Source organism: Lissotriton vulgaris, chromosome 5, assembly GCF_964263255.1.
Source record: "Lissotriton vulgaris chromosome 5, aLisVul1.2, whole genome shotgun sequence".
Taxonomy (NCBI): Eukaryota; Metazoa; Chordata; class Amphibia; order Caudata; family Salamandridae; genus Lissotriton; species Lissotriton vulgaris.
Genome location: NC_141693.1, coordinates 781,542,495 through 781,562,047, shown reverse-complemented (window position 1 = coordinate 781,562,047; position 19,553 = coordinate 781,542,495). Strand labels below are relative to the sequence as shown.

Here is a 19,553-nt window from a genome sequence, read left to right as displayed (position 1 = left end):
GGAACGAATGAACCTCAACTTATCTATTTTGGCAATAGTCTTCCAACACCCTCTCAGTTTAAATACATTTTATCTTAAATACTTAACTAACTAGATTCAATGTTCCTTTCTGCACAGCGTAGAATGGATGAAATGACCAAGGAAATGTCTAACTGTGCAAGCTGTAAGAAAGCAGTCTGCAGGGTGCAACAAGCAGAATAAACACATTAACACCAAGCTGTTTGATGTGACCATAATGCACAGGACTCTAAAGGCACGATAAAATCCTACCTGATTCAGACAAATATTCTGATCACACCTGGTATGTCCATTGTGAGTGCCTGTGGAGTGTAAGAATCAACAAGTGTGCCACTTTTCCTCCCTGTTTATACCAGCAGGAAAATCCATATATAGACGTATAATCAGATCAGACCTGCCAGAGACCCTCACAATAATTTGTAGGTGGCACCTTCCTTTGCCAGCCCCCATGAGATGGCGAAAGCAACAAGTGAATTTTCTACAAATCTTTATTACATATTCACGTAGTTGCAGCTAAACTAAAATATTAGCAATGATAGGGTCACATTGACAATGGCAAACAATATACAGGATCAATATCCCAAACGCGGATCTCTTGTCCTAAAGAGATTTCCGTAGATATCCATCACAGTGAGACTTATTTTACCAGAGGGTATACTTGTATTTAAAGTGATAACATCCATTCTTTGAGCTGCTGGTGGGGGTCCATGAGGTCTATGTTGCTATCAGGCAAGATGGCCATCACATCCCAGGTCTTTGAAATATTATGCTTCTCTCTCCACATTATTGGATTAGCATGCTCTTTCATAGTCTCTTCCACAAGATGGAAAGCTGTGAAACAGATTGTCTATCTTTCTCATGATGTGCGAGAAAATTTGGACGGAATTACATAACGGTGGCATTGGCCTAATATTTATGTTAAGTCAGACATTGGATCTAAAAGCAGCATTCAGTTTATTTAGATGATTATATCAGAAACACGTGTATACAGATCATGTTGTACATAACATAACTGTATTGCAAAAGAACCAAAATAGATTTGGATTATAGGAAAAAGAAAATAGGTCATTCATTGTAATGTATTGCAGCATTTATATGGGGTTACTTCACCTATGTGTGGTGCTAAAGCACTTGCCTACATGGGTAGCATGCTACACCATGTAGGGTGTGCAGCAATAACAAGGCATTACTTTTTTTCCCTCTGCAAAACGTTTAAGTTGATACTATCACTACTTTTGCCTGACAGCCTTTAGTAAAATGTGAATTTAAATATAACCTATTATTTTTCTACAGCTTCATTCACATTTGCTTTTAAAAGTGCCATTAGCAATTTTGAATTTGATAGTTGATCCTAATAATAATCATTCTCTCTCAATAATATATGTGTGTGAGGGGATGGGGGGTGTATGTATGTATATGTGTGTGTATGGGTGTATGTGTGTGTGTGTATATATATGTATATATATCTTCATATATTTATTTGTGTATAGATAGATAGATAGATAGATAGATAGATAGATAGATAGATAGATAGATAGATAGATAGATAGATAGATAGATAGATAGATGATTAGATAGATAGATAGATAGATAGATAGATAGATAGATAGATAGATAGATAGATAGATAGATAGATAGATAGATAGATAGATAGATAGATAGATAGATAGATAGATAGATAGATAGATAGATAGATAGATAGATAGATAGATAGAAAGCTCATCTCCTCATTCCCACACTGCAACTTTGCCTGGTGTGGAATTTGTAGAGACAAAAGTGTGGAATTTCAGGCAATTTCTGAATTGCAATATTGGAATGTGGAAGACTCCGTTAATTCTTTGTTCTGTCTCTTCTAGGTCAGTAAACAATTTTCTGATGACTGGACCCAAGGTAAGAGGCATTTATTTGATCTATATGTTAGCTTTTATTCAATGTAAGATGTGCTTTTTTCATCTTCTTCTCAACCACAGTCATACACCATGCCGTTATAGACTTATTCAAGTATGGTGGCACGCAGATTCGCAGGTCAAGATAGGTTGCACAGCCGTATACACAATGGTATCTCAAAATAATACACCTCCACTTAAGTAATCAGTTTTAATCCATTTTATTTTCTTCATTTTTCATCATAGTTTCTCTCGTTTTTTTCATCATCACGTACAAAAACTGTGAAATTCGTTGATAAGCTTTTAGCATGTAACTTGTTCCATGTATTGCCCATCCAGGTCTATGCATGAACATGTTCCGAATTTCCTCCATCACATTCGATTCACATCCTACTCAATGCATTTAGGGTAAAGAACCTTCATCAGGAGTATCTACAAGTTGTAAAAGTATATGTCAGTCACATTGCATTGCCGTCCCACATAATATAAAATAATCGCCTCCATTAATTTCCCATTTTACTTTGTTACCAACTAATTGAAAAAAGTGCCAATGTCCAGATTCCATCCCTCGTACCGTGACACCCACCTCACTCACCCCGACCAAACCATTCCGTGTGTTCCACAAATCTACCCCTAACGTAAACGTGCATCCTAATTTAAGAAAAAATATACATCCTAATCTAAAAAATAAAAAAAAAACATCATAGCTCCGTGCACTCTACCACAACTAACCTCCTAATATCCTAACAGCAAACCCCTGTGAACCTAAAAACATCTCCACTTAGCTTAAACAGCTCCCCAAAGAACCCTCTGTTAGTTTTGTCATCTCATCACACCCCTATGCATTCCTCATGTAGAATTCGCAGCGCTTCAACCTCCTCTTGCGCGCTTATTGTTTCTAAGTAGCAACCATGTTAATTCTCTCAAATTTAAATGAGTGTTAACCACCCCGCCTCTACAATCATTGGTGCAAACCACCACGTGTATTCCCTCCCCCTCCCATTCTCTAATCCGATTGCCGTATTTATGTGTTCACTACATTAACCATAATTCTTTACAAAATCAAACCTCGAAACCAAGTCCCCTCAGTTATATCAGTGCTTGTTTTTAAAATAAACAAAAAACTTCTTAAACATCTAACAATATGCCAAATAAACATTCCGTAATATGGACCATCCATGTTTGTGACTCAACCGTGATCCAAATGTTATGAACTGCTTTTGACGTGAAGTACGCTAGTGTCTTTTAATCTTGGTTTGTTATCTTTCCTTGTATTGGGGTGCTACTGGGTTTGTGAAACAGCAGTTATGACGACAAGACAAAAGATGTCCCGAAGCACACCCTTAATATTCTTCATTATTGTACATGTTTCTTTCTTTTTCAACGTTTGGCGTGCAGCATCCATATTAGTGCGCTGTTCCATCCGCACCTGAGTGAAATTCATTCAAGTATGGTGGCCCGCAGATTCGCAGGTCAAGATAGTTTGCACAGCCATATACACATTGGTATCTCAAAATAATACACCTCCACCTTAGTAATCAGTTTTAATCCATTTTCTTTTCTTCATTTTTCATCATAGTTTCTCTCTTTTTTTTATCATCACGTCAAAAACTGTGAAATTCGTTCATAAGCTTTTAGCATGTAACTTGTTCCATGTATTGCCCATCCAGGCCTATGCATGAACATGTTCCGAATTTCCTCCTTCACATTCGATTCACATCCTACTCAATGCATTTCGGTTAAAGAACCTTCATCAGGAGTATCTACAAGTTGTAAAAGTATATGTTAGTTACATTGCATTGCCGTCTCACAAAATATAAAATAATCGCCTCCATTAATTTCCCATTTTACTTTGTTACCAACTAATTGAAAAAAGTGCCAATGTCCCGATTCCATCCCTCGTACCGTGACACCCACCTCACTCACCCCGACCAAACCATTCCGTGTGTTCCACAAATCTACCCCTAACGTAAACGTGCATCCTAATTTAAGAAAAAACATACATCCTAATCTAAAAAAAACGTGTATTCCCTCCTCCTCCCATTCTCTAATCTGATTGCCATATTTATGTGCTCTATACATTAACCATAATTCTTTACAGAATCAAACCTCGAAACCAAGTCCCCTCAGTTATATCAGTGCTTATTTTAAAAAAAAAATAAACTTCTTAAACATCTAACAATATGCCAAATAAACATTCCGTAATATGGACCGTCCATGTTTGTGACTCAACCGTGATCCAAATGTTATGAACTGCTTTTGACGTGAAGTACGCTAGTGTCTTTTAATCTTGGTTTGTATTTTTTTTTTTAATCTGCACTGATATAACTGAGGGGACTTGGTTTCGAGGTTTGATTTTGTAAAGAATTATGGTTAATGTAGTGAGCACATGAATACGGCAATCGGATTAGACATTTGGGAGGGGGAGGGAATACACGTTGTGGTTTGCACCAATGATTGTAGAGGTGGGGTGGTTAACACTCATTTAAATTTGGGAGAGTTAACATGGTGGCTACTTAGAAACAATGAGCGTGCAAGAGGAGGTTAAAGCTCTGCGAATTCTACATGAGGTATCCACGGGGTTTGATGAGATGACAAACCTAACAGAGGGTTCTTTGGGGATCTGTTTAAGCTAAGTGGAGATGTTTTTAGGTTCACGGGGGTTTGCTGTTAGGATATTAGGAGGTTAGTTGTGGTAGAGTGCACGGAGCTATGATGTTTATTTTTTTAGATTAGGATGTATGTTTTTTCTTAAATTAGGATGCACGTTTACGTTAGAGGGTAGATTTGTTAATCACACGGAATGGTTTGGTCGGGGTGAGTGAGGTGGGTGTCACGGTACAAGGGATAGAATCGGGACATTGGCACTTTTTTCAATTAGTTGGTAACAAAGTAAAATGGGAAATTAATGGAGGCGATTATTTTATATTATGTGGGATGGCAATGCAAAGTGACTGACATATACTTTTACAACTTGTAGATACTCCTGCTGAAGGTTCTTTACCCTAAATGCATTGAGTAGGATGTGAATCGAATGTGATGGAGGAAATTCGGAACATGTTCATGCATAGGCCTGGATGGGTAATACATGGAACAAGTTACATGCTAGAAGCTTATCAACGAATTTCACAGTTTTTGACGTGATGATGAAAAAAACAAGAGAAACTATGATGAAAAATGAAGAAAAGAAAATTGATTAAAACTGATTACTAAGGTGGAGGTGTATTATTTTGAGATACCAATTTGTATACTGCTGTGGAACCTATCCTGCGAATCTGGGGCCATCATACTTGAATGAATTTCACTCAGGTGCGGATGGAACGGCGCACTAATATGGGTGCTGCACGCCAAACGTTGAAAAAGAAAGAAACATGTACAATAATGAAGAATATTAAGGGTGTGCTTCGGGACATCTTTTGTCTTGTCATTATAGACTTATTGGCATAATGCCAGTAACTTTTCAAAAATGGTGAGCAGCTCCGGCTTGATTGTGCCTGACCCTGATATAAAGCTGGCCCTGGAATAATTATGGCAATACTGGCCATATTGTTGAAAACCATGACATGGTGGTGCCCATACCTATGGAAATGATGGGCCTGGTGTCATGGTGGTAATCCCAGGCATATTCTGGGCACCCAGAGTCCCGGGTAGAAGATGAACATGGAATAATGGTGATAATGCTAGTCATATTGTGGGCATTCATTACATGAGAAGATGATTCATATACATGCAAGGCAGAATCTATCCTTATGTGAATTAGTACATGCGATTGCCAGAGGAAAATGGAAAGCTGATGTGTGGGCACCAAATGCACATTGAAATGGGAAATGTTGCTTCTCAGAAGAAATATGGTGTATTTTAATGAAAATAATATGCTTTTGTTTAGGAGTGTAACGAACTGGTATTTGTGAACACTTAGCACCTGGAAGGAGGGATAGCACATAGGAGTAGTAAGGATTGTGCCTAGGAGTAGCACAGCATAGTTAGTTTTCCCAGAACAGATTTCTGTGTAACTTTCAAGCAAGGGTCTTATAGATTAACAATATTATTGGAAGACTGTTACAAGATTCCTCAACAAAGTAAGACTGAAGCATATCGAGCTGCTTGGTGCCATGATATTTTATAACATAGATAAAATGTACCATTGGAACAGCAGAAACTGGGAGAGGACCATAGTTTATTCGACATAGCTTTCACATACTCACTTAGTGGTAATACTTCAGGTACAATGAGGACAAAGATCCATGTCCATGCGCTGATCACATCTTTTTGGCTAGAGACAGGCTTGGTAACTAGTCCATCTAACCATGATGTTTTGACAATGTTTTGCTCTGAGAACCTCTAACCACAGTGCTTTAAAGTCGGCCCCTCCAAAACCTTATGGCAAGGATTAGGCTGGATGCGAGTGATAGGGCTGAGTGCAGGGCTTATGAGATCATTTCAAGAGTACCCTTTCTGTAGCTCATAATTCAGACTGAATGGGAGACTTATAAAACAGCAAATGGCTCAAGCAAATCCATTAATTGACCCATAACTACTGCCCCCCATAATTGGGGTGTTAAAAGCACCTCGCAGTGCTTAGCCCCAAGAAAAAACACTATATTTCTAGGCTCCAATGGTTACCTGACCATCATTTTCAATCATGAAACAAGCTCTCTGTCCTTTTTAAGAAAAAAAGAATGAGCTCCCACATGTTGTTCCCCTTTTCTTTGTTAAAGAAAAGAGTTAACATTTTGACTGTTGCGTTGATTCTAACTGGTGTCTCCCTCGGTCAATCCCCTCCCCTCATGTGAAGTGTGAATGCTTCACCTGAAGCATTCACACTTCACATGAGGGGAGGGGATTGACCAAGGGAGACACCAGTTATAGTCAACGCAACAGTTACAATTTTAACTCTTTTCTTTTGCAAAAATTGTGACCCAGATCCAAAAAGCACAGATGGTATATGACTAAGCGCTGGTCCAATAGAAATCACAACAGATTGGTAGGGATCAGAGGATGAGATTCACTGTGTGAATAGGTCTTGTGTTGTGTATGAGTATATGAGTGGGGGATGACCTGTTCATTACCCCTGTAGCTCCTTTGTGTATAAAGCCCCTTTTCTTTGTACCCGCAGGCCTAATGCTAGTAAGGAAACCTACCCCCCCCCAAGAGGCTTTTTTAAAGTGAGATATTCATGATTTATAGATGCAGTAAACCCCTCAGATCCATGAGAACCAGTGCCACCTGCTTGATTAATGAAAGCTACTGCTTTGCAACGTAGGCAGTCTTCTTTGCCCTTTGTTACACACCGGGTTCCAATTTCTGCGAGGCTGAAAGCAACACAGCAACTCAGTCAGTTAAGCTCTATTTGAATATAAAAATAATCATAAAAGCACATTTATAAAACAATAAAATTGCCTGTTACAGAAAGATAAGAAACCACAAAATTATGAAATAAGTTATACAGTGAAAAATCTTACATCAGAATAGATTTTCTACACTTAAAAACAGACTTTAAAAACAACGAAACAGATAAAATTACAAATTCTTCCCCAAGGGATTGCATGACTATGAAAGCAGGACGGCATTGTTGCAGGCCTAGTGTTCTAAGCAGCGGGAGAATCCAACTTTTCCTCTAGACTGTATAAAATTTACAGAAGAATAAAACATGCATGGTGGATTGTGCTGAACAATCGTCACATGGGCAATTAGACAGCTGCCTAGACCAATCGTTAATTACTAGAAAACAAAGCAATCTATGGACAATGCCCATCCTGAAACGTGTTAGTAAAAATCTTTCAAAGTCAGAGGATACAAAAGTTAAATACGACTGCATCTTAAAAATAGGATGGTTTGGTGGGCAAGAACAGAGATTGTTTATATCTCTGTATTTAATCTAATGTTTTCTAGATACTGCAAACAACTAAGTTTAAAAACTTTCCTATTTACTCTAGTCATGGTATTGGGGTTATCAAAATATTCTTGATGTCCTAATTTACAAAAGAATTCCTTGACATAACTGAGACAACTTATATGTGATACCCCATCTAACCCACAGCAATCAATAATCATTTGTCGATTTAAAACAGTCTTCTTTGAAGTCCAAATATGATGCCAGAGGAGCATTGGTTGGATGCCAATGACATCCGCTTTATAAGATATACCTAACTGTGAGTGGCAATTAAAAGTAGAGACATTAACCGGGACGGCCAGCAGGTAAGTAAGAAATCTGTTTTCAGCCCTTTGTAGAGATGTCACATCTACATGTCCCCAAATACCCGCTCCATAGGTCGCTATTGCGACACATTTAGCCTTGTAAATTTGAAGTAGTTCTGAGGGAGGGCATCTGCCCAATTTCTTGCTAAGATTAACCAGGGCTGCCAATGACTTTGAGAATAACAGTCTCCTTAAATTAACAGCCTGTATCTACGTACCAGTAAAATCGAATAAGACTCCCAAGTATGGAAAGGTATTAGCGCAGTCTAGGCGATTCTTTTCTAGGAAGAACATACACCGCTTTTTGCTCTCCGGGCCACATTTTAAAATGAATGTTTTAGATGCGTTTACTGTAAGGCCCAAGTTGGACATAAAGTTCACAAAGCTAGATAATAGCATCTGGAGGCTATTCGGAGTGCGGGCCATAAGCACCTGGTTTTACGCATACATGAGCACAGGAAGTGAGTGCTTCCCTACCGCCGGGTGGTCCTGGCACTCATCTCTCAGAACCCGGTCTAGATTTTTAATATACAAGGTAAAAAGAAAGGGTGCCAGGACACAGCCCTGCCTTACTCCTCTTCCGACAGTAAAGGAATCTGTGCACTCACCCCATGTCCCAAATCGGACCCTGGCCCTGGCCCCAATATAAAATTGTCTAATTAATGAGACCAGGGATGGTTCTATGCCCAACCTCTCTAAAATCAGCCATCATGTTTTATGGATGACACAGTTGAAGGCCGCAGAAAAATCCACAAAGGCCAGGTAGAGAGCCCCTTTTCACCTTTGTATATTTGGCAATAGTTAATTCTAAATTTAGGCACTCATCTATAGTGCCCAAGCCCTTGCGGAACCCATATTGTATACTACTTACAATAGAATAATTATCTCTGCCCAGTCCTGCAATCTAGAAAGAAGTACTCTTCCAATTATTTTGACCGTTGAGTCTAAAAGCAAGATAGGCTGATAGCACACTGAGCTGTGCCTATCCCCCTTTTTAAAAATCAGAACCAGAATCGTTTCACTCCAGGTGGGAATAAGGCTGGTTGAGATACAGGCATTAATAACTTTTGTTAAAATGGGTCCCCAAAAAATAATGTTATGTTTGAAAAGGTCCACGGGGATGCCATCTGGGGCCTTACCACTCTCGGTCATTGCGATTGCCTCCTCAGTTTCATTACGATCTAATTTAAGATGTGAATGGTAATTTACAGTCTGGTATTCTACCCTAACCCCGCCAAATCATTACTACTGGTTTCAGGACAGGGTGCACGGTATAATTTAGAAAAATGATCAACCCATTCGCCCTTAGAAAACGCTATCTCTATAGTTGCCCCTCCTGGATCAGCTAAAAAGGGAGCATTGACCGCTTTCCAAAATGCTAAAGAATTTTTCAATTCTGACGCAGCTCTCGGGGCATTCCTTGCCTCCTCCTTTAAAAAAAAGTTCCTTTCTTTTAAGGTACATCTATAAGCCCTTCTGGTTTCTTTTATTTCTTCATAATTTTAAACCTGTCTATGCAGTGCAAGTTTGAGTTTGGAGTGGGCATTCGAGCAACTAGAATCAAACTATCCTTTACTTTGAAAGGTTTTCATATTTAAGTTTACATGAAGGGTTATACCAATGAAATCTACTATTTCAGAAAAACCCTCCACTATTTCTTGCGTGGGATGGTCAACTCATAAACATTTTTTAATGGCTTCACTACAGTTAAAGGTCACCTTTCTCAGAAATGACTCTGAATCGATTTTTTTCCAAGTGCATAGCCATTTTGTCTAACCAGTGTAACATCGTTAGCAATGTGAGTGGACGAAACCTTCCCTTTAACGAGTCTACAATCAACCTTAACTCCAATACTCTGCGGGAAATGATCGCTAAGGGAAATGCCATGAGTTTGGAAATTTGTGACTCTAGAGGCATGTCTGGACGAAATTAGAATAAAGTCTATGGTAGAAGACAGCCCTCATCCATTAAATGTTGGGCTGAACGAGACCAGGGTGCTGCATAAATTATTTGCAAAGCCCATATCTCCAGTAAACTTAATATCATTTATAATATCTCCAGGTCCAGAATGTTTATAGTGGGGGCAGCTAACTTCTTTATTATAGCCCAGACCACAGACACCAGTGTCCCAATAGTGGCATAAATTGATGTTAAAGTCTCCGCCCCAAGTTATAAACAAATTTCAATTGTGCACTAGGCTCTAATGCAAAAAAGAAAGAATAGTAAAACAGTCATGATTTCATTTCAGTTGGCTTCTCATACTGGTGGGCCAAGGTACCACTCTACCTGCACCACCAATGATACTTTGTGCCCCTTTGTGTTTAAAAAAACAAAACAGAAAGGGTGACCATGGCATTAATGCTAGTTAAGACAATGAACCCTCACTCTACTTTTTCATCATAAGACAGGCATAATTGGGGTGCAGTCGCCACTTACACTCCCATAAATAGCCCCCTTCCATGAGGACATTTCTCAGGGGGAGCTGTCTCTGTCCACTTGTAAACACAAAAATGAGCCCCTACCTAACCCCCCCTTCTGGGCCATATCTTTAACACTGTCCATGGAAGTTGATCCTTTCCTCTTTTTCCTGAGCCATTACTCTGAGGCCTATAAGTGAAGGTGGGAGTGGTTGAGGGTTGGGGATTACAGAGAGCTAAGGAAGAAATACATCTTCTCACCAGCCTTTAATTGATGGACTCACTTAAAGCTTCATGGTGATGAAAATGTATTCTTTTTAGAGGTAATGTAAGGGTGTTATCAGCTGAGTCCTGGAGTAATGGGGACACCTACAAAACTGTTGCCATTGGGTACAATATGATTACTTACTGATAAAATCTTTATTTTGAAAGCAATTGTTTTATCTCAAACACTCCATCATTTTGTGACTTACAGATTCACAGTCTCAGGATACCCCACCCTGGGGAGTTGTGCACCGTGCTAATACACATACAATAAGATAACAGTGCTTTGTGTTACAGGCTGGGACCTCATAGCACTATAAATACACAAGTCATTATTCCCCACTGTGAAAACTAGGATTCAAGTATGCGCCTCCCTGGTCTCACATACACAGACATCTGCAATGATGGAATTAACCAATTGTGGTTTCAAAACATAAAAGAGTACATTTCCCATTGATTCCTTTTATTTTTCATTTAAGCTATATGTGAGTAATTTTGTAGTCACCTGAATGAAAAAAAACAACAAAGTACAGAATTGTTCTTTTTTAGCCACCTCTTGACCATGTCACCACCTTCACTCATTCCGCCTAGCTGCCACACAGGCAGAATTCCTGAGAGCTCGGCCTAAACAACCCCCACCACAGTGAAGAGTGCCACTTCTCTTTGCCTTGCGTGTTCTTGAGGTTTCTCTATTCCTGATGCATACTCTCTGTTCATTTTCATCATTAATCCTTCTATTAGAATAAATGCATGCTTAAACCTTCTACCCCAGGATTTGGCATGTTTCTTGTTTTGAGTCAGAGATACATGATTACACCTTTATCCCAATAACTCAGTGGTCAAGCTTTGATACTGAAGTTGTTTTTACCAGGTTTGGAATACAGAATCCCGTCTAAGAAAAGGGAATAGAGTTTATTTTCCCAAAATGGAAAGCTAATATTTTGTTGCAAAATTTGCATATTTTCATAATATGCCAGGTTATATATGGAAACAGAAAAATTATATTTGTAGATAAATGTGTGAAGCTAATATATGCGGGATAATCACTAGCTGTCAGAGAACTTACCCTATAGACTTTGGCTAACCAATCTGCTGACTGATCTGGTAAGGTCTCTCTGACGTGTGTGATAACACTTCTGTACGTTAACCTACTTTCATACTGTCCCTTACACCAGGATTGTCAGTCATTACTTATGATTGAGAACATACTTCGAAGGGGTAGTATTAAGCATGGGCTGAAAATTTGTTCAGCTCGCGGAATTTGAGGATTTTCCGCAATTTCGCGTTCCGCGAATCTCGCGAAATCGCAGTAAAATCTGAGGATCAGCGGGGACGAATTTTCAGCAAAGCACTTACAGGGTTGCAGCAGCAGGTGCAAAAGTTGAAGCAAATTTTTTGTAACCTTTTACAAAAGGTTTACAAAGAAATTAACTTCAACTTGGGCACCTGCTGCTGTAAGCTTGTAAGTGCTTTTTGGCGCCTTTTTGCCTACTTGCAACTATTCTCTGACGCTGCTCTGACCCTTGAAGCAGGGTCAGAGAACAGTTACAAGTAGGCAATGAGGCGCCTGTCACGAAAATTAAACCTCAACAGGAAGCACTGACAGATATAAAAACAAGCATTTGCAATGCAATAGGTCTCGCATTAGGAAAGTTTGAGGTATTGGTCTTGTAAATGACACTTTTTTTTATTTATGTGTTGGTTTTGAAAATAGCTAAATTAATAGCTTTGTCATTTACAATGCCAATAGTTTTAACTTTCGCAAATGTGACACCTATAGCATTTGTAATGCAACATGTTTTGTATTTACGTGACTTAGCTGTATTGATATTACAAATTACAATGGCTTTTAATTTTTTTAAATAATTAATACTTAAATGAAAGTGATTTTAATTTATAATGGCAATAGCTTAAACTTTTGTAAATAACTTTTGTGAAGATTATGTTCAGTGTATTATATTGTGACGAAAATCCAAAAACAGAAGTGAAATATTAACATCTTTTTGTGACATTTGTAATAAAGTTTGAAACATTGAGAGAACATATTTGAACCAGTTGTTGTTGAATAATTGCGCAGATTGATGCTGGGGTGGCGCTGTGTGGTGCTGTGGTGGTGCTGAGTGGTGCTGTGGTGATGCTGAGAGGTGCTGTGGTGGTGCTGAGTGATACTGGGATGGTGCTGTGTGATGCTGGGGTGGTGCTGAGTGGTGCTGTGGTGGTGCTGAGTGATGCTGTGGTGGTGCTGAGTGATGCTGTGGTGCTGCTGAGTGGTGCTGTGGTGTTGCTGAGTGATAATGTGGTGGGGCTGAGTGATGCTGTGGTGGTGCTGAGTGACGCTGTGGTGGCGCTGAGTGGTGCTGTGGTGGTGCTGAGTGATGCTGTGGTGATGCTGAGTGATGCTGTGGTGGTGCTGAGTGGTGCTGAGTGATAATGTGGTGGCACTGAGTGATGCTGTGGTGGCGCTGAGTGATGCTATGGTGGCGCTGAGTGGTGCTGTGGTGGTACTGAGTGATAATGTGGTGGTGCTGAGTGATAATGTGGTGGTGCTGAGTGATGCTGGGGTAGCACTGAGTGATGATGTGGTGATGCAGAGGGCAGAAAGGCACAAAAAGCAGTCTAACAAAGGGCAGAAGGGCAGAAAAACAAGGGAAAAACGAGTCTAGCAGAGGGCAGAAGGGCACAAAAAAACAGTCTAACAGAGGACAGAAGGGCAGAAATACAAGGGAAAAACAAGTCTAACAGAGGGCAGAAGGGCACAAAAAACTAGTCTAACGGGGCAGAAAGGCACAAAAACGAGTCTAACTGAGGGCAGAAGGGCACAAAAAACGAGTCTAACAGAGGGCAGAAGGGCACAAAAACAAGGGAATAACAGAGGGCAGAAGGGCAAAAAACGAGTCTAACAGAGGGCAGAAGGGCAGAAAAAACAAGTCTAACAGGGGGCAGAAGGGCAGAAAAACAAGGGGAAAACGAGTCTACCAGAGGGCAGAAGGGCAGAAAAACAAGGGAAAAACAAGTCTAACAGAGGGCAGAAGGGCACAAAAACTGAGTCTAACAGGGGGCAGAATGAATCCCGCCCTGCGTGTTTGTCCACGAAGATGCCACCTTTTTGTGCAATACCTCTACTCAACTGGAGTACTTTCTACTGTCTAATCAGTAAGTACTCCCTGGTTGGCTAAATGTATAGGGGCAGATTTACAATAACTGGCGCATCCCCAGGGATGCGCCAGTTATTGTGCGCCGCAGCTCCGCCACCCATGGTGCGCCGCATTTACAATGCGGCGCACCATGTGGCAAAAACGGCACAGATGCGTCACGCATCTGTGCCGTAAAAGCAGCGCATTGCTGGAGCTGCGTGGAGCTTGCGACGCAGCTCAAGCAATGCTCTGGGGGGCCCTATCTCCCCAATGCTGCATCAAGTTTGCACCTGCTTCAAGCAGGTGCAGGGTTTTGACGCAGCATTGGCCTAAAAGTGACTGAGTGAATTTTTGTAGATTTCACTCAGCCACTTTTAGGAGGCGTTCCTGCGCAGGAATGCCCTCCCCTGCGCCGGAACGCCTCCTGATGGCGCAGGGCTTTATAACGTGACGCATCTCTCAGATGCGTCACGTTGTTAATACCCAGCACCATGGTGCATCTTTTGTGCTGCCGCTGCGTCACAAAAGGTCTCGGTAAAGGGTGGGAGTCGTGAACCAGAGGGTGGCAGTGATGAACCAGAGGGTGACAGTGATGAGCCAGAGGGTGGCAGGGGTGAACCAGAGGGTGACAGTGCTGAACCAGAGGGTGGCAGTGCTGAACCACAGGGTGGCAGGGGTGAACCAGAGGGTGGCAGTGATGAACTAGATGGTGGCAGGGGTGAACCAGAGGGTGGCAGTGGTGAACCAGAGGGTGGCATGGGTGAACCAGAGGGTGGCAGTGGTTAACCAGAGGTTGACAGTGGTTAACCAGAGGGTGGCAGGTGTGAACCAGAGGTGCTGTGATGAACCAGAGGGTGGCAGTCATGAACCAGAGGGTGGCAGTGGTGAACCAGAGGGTGACAGTGCTGTACCAGAGGGTGGCAGGGGTGAACCAGAGGGTGCTGTGATGAAACAGAGGGTGGAAGTGGTGAACCAGAGGGTGGCAGGGGTGAACCAGAGGGTGGCAGTGGTGAACCAGAGGGTGGCAGTGCTGAACCAGAGGGTGACAGTGGTTAACTAGAGGGTGGCAGTGGTGAACCAGAGGTGCTGTGATGAACCAGAGGGTGGCAGTGGTGAACCAGAGGGTGGCAGTGGTGAACCAGAGGTGCTGTGATGAACCAGAGGGTGGCAGTGGTGAACCAGAGGGTGGCAGTGGTGAACCAGAGGTGCTGTGATGAACTAGAGGGTGGCAGTCGTGAACCAGAGGGTGGCAGTGGTGAACCAGAGGGTGACAGTGCTGTACCAGAGGGTGGCAGGGGTGAACCAGAGGGTAACAGTGCTGTACCAGAGGGTGGCATTCGTGAACCAGAGGGTGGCAGTGGTGAACCAGAGGGTGACAGTGCTGAACCAGAAGGTGGCAGGGGTGAACCAGAGGGTGGCAGGGGTGAACCAGAGGGTGGCAGTGATGAACCAGAGGGTGGCAGTGATGAACCAGAGGGTGGCAGTGGTGAACCAGAGGGTGCTGTGCCCATACACAACCGCATGGGTATCTTCGCCATGCAAGCGGCCCGTGAACGCGCAAAAAGCCCCGTGAACACGCAAAAAACCCCGAGAACAAGCAAAAAACCCTGCGAACGGGCAAAAAAACAAAAATCCGCAAATTCGCACAAATTTGCGGATTTTGCGGATTGCGAATTTGATTTCGCGTGAATTCGCGGAACGCAAATTCGCAAATTTCGCCCATACTTAGGTAGCATGGCAAAATGAAAGGAAGTGAAATGTTGAAGTAGTAGTGTCTGGTGAGTAAGAAATGCCGGAAACCTTTTGACTCCTGATAGTCTCCTTAGAACTATGACCTAAGTGTTAGAGCGGAATGCAATGAAGACTGGTTAAGAATGTTGAGTTTGCAGTTAAACAGAGACTAATAAAGACATGTAATAATAAGCTCCATGTGTAGTGTAGTCATTGGCGGGTAACTTCGCTGGCAGGACACCACAGAAGTGAAGATAGATGCTATAGAAAATGTGAAAATGCATTTTCTGAGTTGCCTACTTCACCTGTGTTTTTTAGACATTTTTGAGAAAATTTGTAGAAAAATACACCATTTTGATACCATGTTCTAAACATTTTCTTGAGCTGGGTGTTGCTTTAACAGCCCTGGAGATCATCAGACTTGCTTGGCAAACCAAAAAATATTGTATTTTTTCCATGGGTGCTTGTTGAGAACGTGTTTTTATCGAATTAATGTGAAATTGGTGCAATACATTGCTCCGTTTGAGTTTACCACATGTTTTTCAAATATTCTTCTAAGGAGAATTCCCACAAATATCATGGGAGGGTGTGGGGTGTGCTTTGCTCCCTTTATACGCTCAATCAGTGTAATTTAGGTCATAAATTTACATCACCATACTTTATATAAACTCACTAACCACCAACACATTGGCCCCCATTAGGATGGTGGGTGGACATTGCCCGCCCGCAATCCTCACGGTACAAGGGACCACCCGCCATAAGGGGAGGGTCCCGTGGCGGCAATTAGGATGTGCCCGCCAACGTGACAGGCATCGCTCAGTGCCTGCCAAGTTGTTCTTTGAAAGGCAAGGGGGTAACATAGGTACCCTCCATGTGCACCCCCAACCCCCGGAGTCCATGGGGGCCCGCAACGGGCCCCCATGGACCATATAGAACCCTTTTCTGCCCGGTCGCAAGGCGACCAGGGCGGAAAAGCGGCAGACGTTTTTTTCGTCCGCCGCGGACCCCCAGCAATGATAATATGGCGGGGGTCATTCTGGCACGGATTGGCGGCGGATCGCCCCGCCAGACCGGCGGTGGCTACAGCGGGCCTGGCGGGGGCGATCCGCCCGCCATCCTAATGGGGCCCTTAGTGTGTGTATAAACACAGTATGTATTCCTACAGCTGCATTTGTATTAATGATAGCTGTATAAAAAGAATATCTTTGATCAGCATTTTCTCCAAAGACCGAAGAGCTTACTAATATTGGAGTTAAATAACAATCCTATTTTCTAATTTTGGTGAAAACATATTTGGGGATGAGTCACAATAAAAAATACACTGTATCACATCATAAAAGACTCTTTAGTCAAATGCTAAAGATTGTTCTATGGCTTTAAACGAGTGGAAAGAAGAGCTCAGATAAGAAAATCTATGCAAATTACCTTACTTAATAAACAGCCAAATTTACAGGGTAACTCTGGGTTGAGAAATCCACTTTGTCAAATACATTTGCATGAAATTCACTTTAATAACTGCATCACCAAGTTTGATGATGTCAACATTCACATAAGCCAAACAGCTTTTGAAAACAAGAGAAACCCTCTATTAACCTCTTCATTGCGCAGGCTATTCCGCCGCAGGGCTAAGGGGGCGGGGTGGCCGCGCGGCAGCCGCATGCTGGTGACGGAATTGCTCCGTCATCAGCCGCGGTTGGGCTGTGCTCAAGACGGAGCGGTTCCGTCATGGCGCCGCCCGCTCAATAGAACGCCCGGCGCAGGCGCGGAATGCGCGCCGGGCAGGCGCGGCGGCAGGACCATGACGGAACCGCTCCATCATCTGCACAGCGCCACCGCAGCTGATGACGGAGCGGTTCCGTCATCAGCATACAAAGGGTTAAATAAACATCTATAAATTAGACATTCTCTAATTCTGTTTGGCACAATATTTTTGTGTACATTTGTGTAATCTATCTACAAAACCAGAGTAGCACGATGAGGACCAAATTTGCATCCTCAAGCCAACCTGTTCAAGTGTAAAATGAAAAGTAATTGGATCAGAGATGAAGATTCATAAACTTTTCATAGCATATACAGATCATTTTGCATACTGGGGCAGATATATCACCAAGAGCCTGCCAGTCAGGCACGGACCAGAAAATATTTTGAATGATTAATAAGGAAGATGAATAACAACAACAACTTTCAGGTAAAGTCAGGCCACCCAGATTAGCCGCTAACAAATATAGTTCCTAGATATTGTGATATACACAAAGGAGGGCAAGTTACAAACAATGCTACACTCCCACAAACATGACTCTGCACCCATAAGTGCTCAACCGACATCTCAAATTTAAAACTAGTCAAGATAAAGAGAACCTGGAGTGATACATACATATTTGAACAGGAAGCAAGTGGAGTTGTGAAGAAATTTAGCCATAGGAATATCTCATATGTCCTATCAATAAAGTCAAGAAAGCAGTAAAAACAATGGACCAAACTTTCAATGACAATCACAACAATCACCAAAAGAGAAGAGATACATTATTCAATATTAAATCTCTTCTCCTGAGGAGATTATTTCCCTGAATGAGGCCTTGAAGTTGACTGTCCAATGGTTCACCTCTAACCAGCTCAAACTTAACACAAAAAACTGAATTTCTTCTAAACTTCCCACCCAAAACCAACCCTGACATTCAGGAATGGATTAAGGCGATCACAGCTTTAAACTGCCCACCCACCATAGTAGACTTTGCCAAATCCCTTGGAATAACCCTAGACTGCAGCTTGAATATGCGTGGCCACATTACCTCGATGGCCAGAACAGAAAGATTTCACCTGAGCTACCAAAGAAATCTGACACCTTTCCTTAACACTCCCGACCTAAAAATGGCAATCCAGGCACTAGTCATCTCTAGACTGGAATATGGATGTTCTACCCTTTCGGGTCTACACAAGATCTCCCTGACCCCATTAAAATCCTGCCTCAACACTGCCGCCAGACTCCTTACAGATTCAAAGAAATTCGACCACATCTCACTATAACTGAAAGCTCTGAACTGGCTTCCTCTCGAGGCCAGACTCCAACTGAAACTGTCTTGTATCACTCACAAGGCTCTATGCTCTAATTTCCCTGCATTTCTCGCCCAGAAACTTGTGGTATCTGGAGGAGCCAGAAACTCACGGTCCGCCAGAGACCTCTTGCTCCAGCCAGCACGCTTGCGGAAAAAAAAAAACGTACAATCGGGCCTTCTCTGGGGCCCCACCAAGAATATGGAACTCACTCCCGCCTGCCATTAGAAGAATTCCGTCTCTGGCATGCTTTAAAAAGGAGGCCAAAACCTTCCTAACAGGCAAATTCCTCTCCTAACTCGTGCATTACAATCACTTCTGCGACTTTGTTCTAATTCCTATTACTGCCACACCTTGGATTATCCGGATGCTATCCGCCTGGGATCTCCGGGCATCACACCCTGGGATCTGGGTCCTCTTGTTTCTTGTAAAATGTATTTACCTGTTTTTATCCCAAATGTTTCCACCCACACTCCTAAGTCTTTTGTATACAACGTGTTAATCCTGTAAAGCGCTCTAATACACTAACTGGTCAAGTTTGCACTCTATAAAACACAAAATAAATAAATAAATAAAAACAATTGAAGGACATTAAATTTTCCTGAGAGTCTGACAAAAGCACAGGTACATGTAACTATAAAAAACAATATTTTTGAATAGCTTCAGTGATACACCAAAAATGATATTAAAAAAACTGAAATTTCAAAACTGATCTTTGCATATTTGAATACAAGAAATGCCATTTGAAGACTATTAATCCTCGAATATCAATGAGGCGAAATCAAGGATTTTTAACATGCTATAACAGCAACATACGTAAAGTTGGGATCAACAAAACAAAAACAAATAAAATA

The 19,553-nt window shown here is 41.8% G+C and overlaps 1 protein-coding gene across 1 annotated transcript in view; it reads left to right on the top strand.

Moving 5' to 3' along the window:
* The first annotated feature begins 1,833 nt into the window (after positions 1 to 1,833).
* Positions 1,834 to 19,553, top strand: part of WNT8B (Wnt family member 8B) — a 210,623-nt gene continuing 192,903 nt past the window's right edge. The window contains exon 1 of the mRNA XM_086919501.1: positions 1,834 to 1,908. Within this exon, the coding sequence (XP_086775627.1) occupies positions 1,834 to 1,908 (75 nt within the window). The remainder of the gene's footprint in view (positions 1,909 to 19,553) is intronic.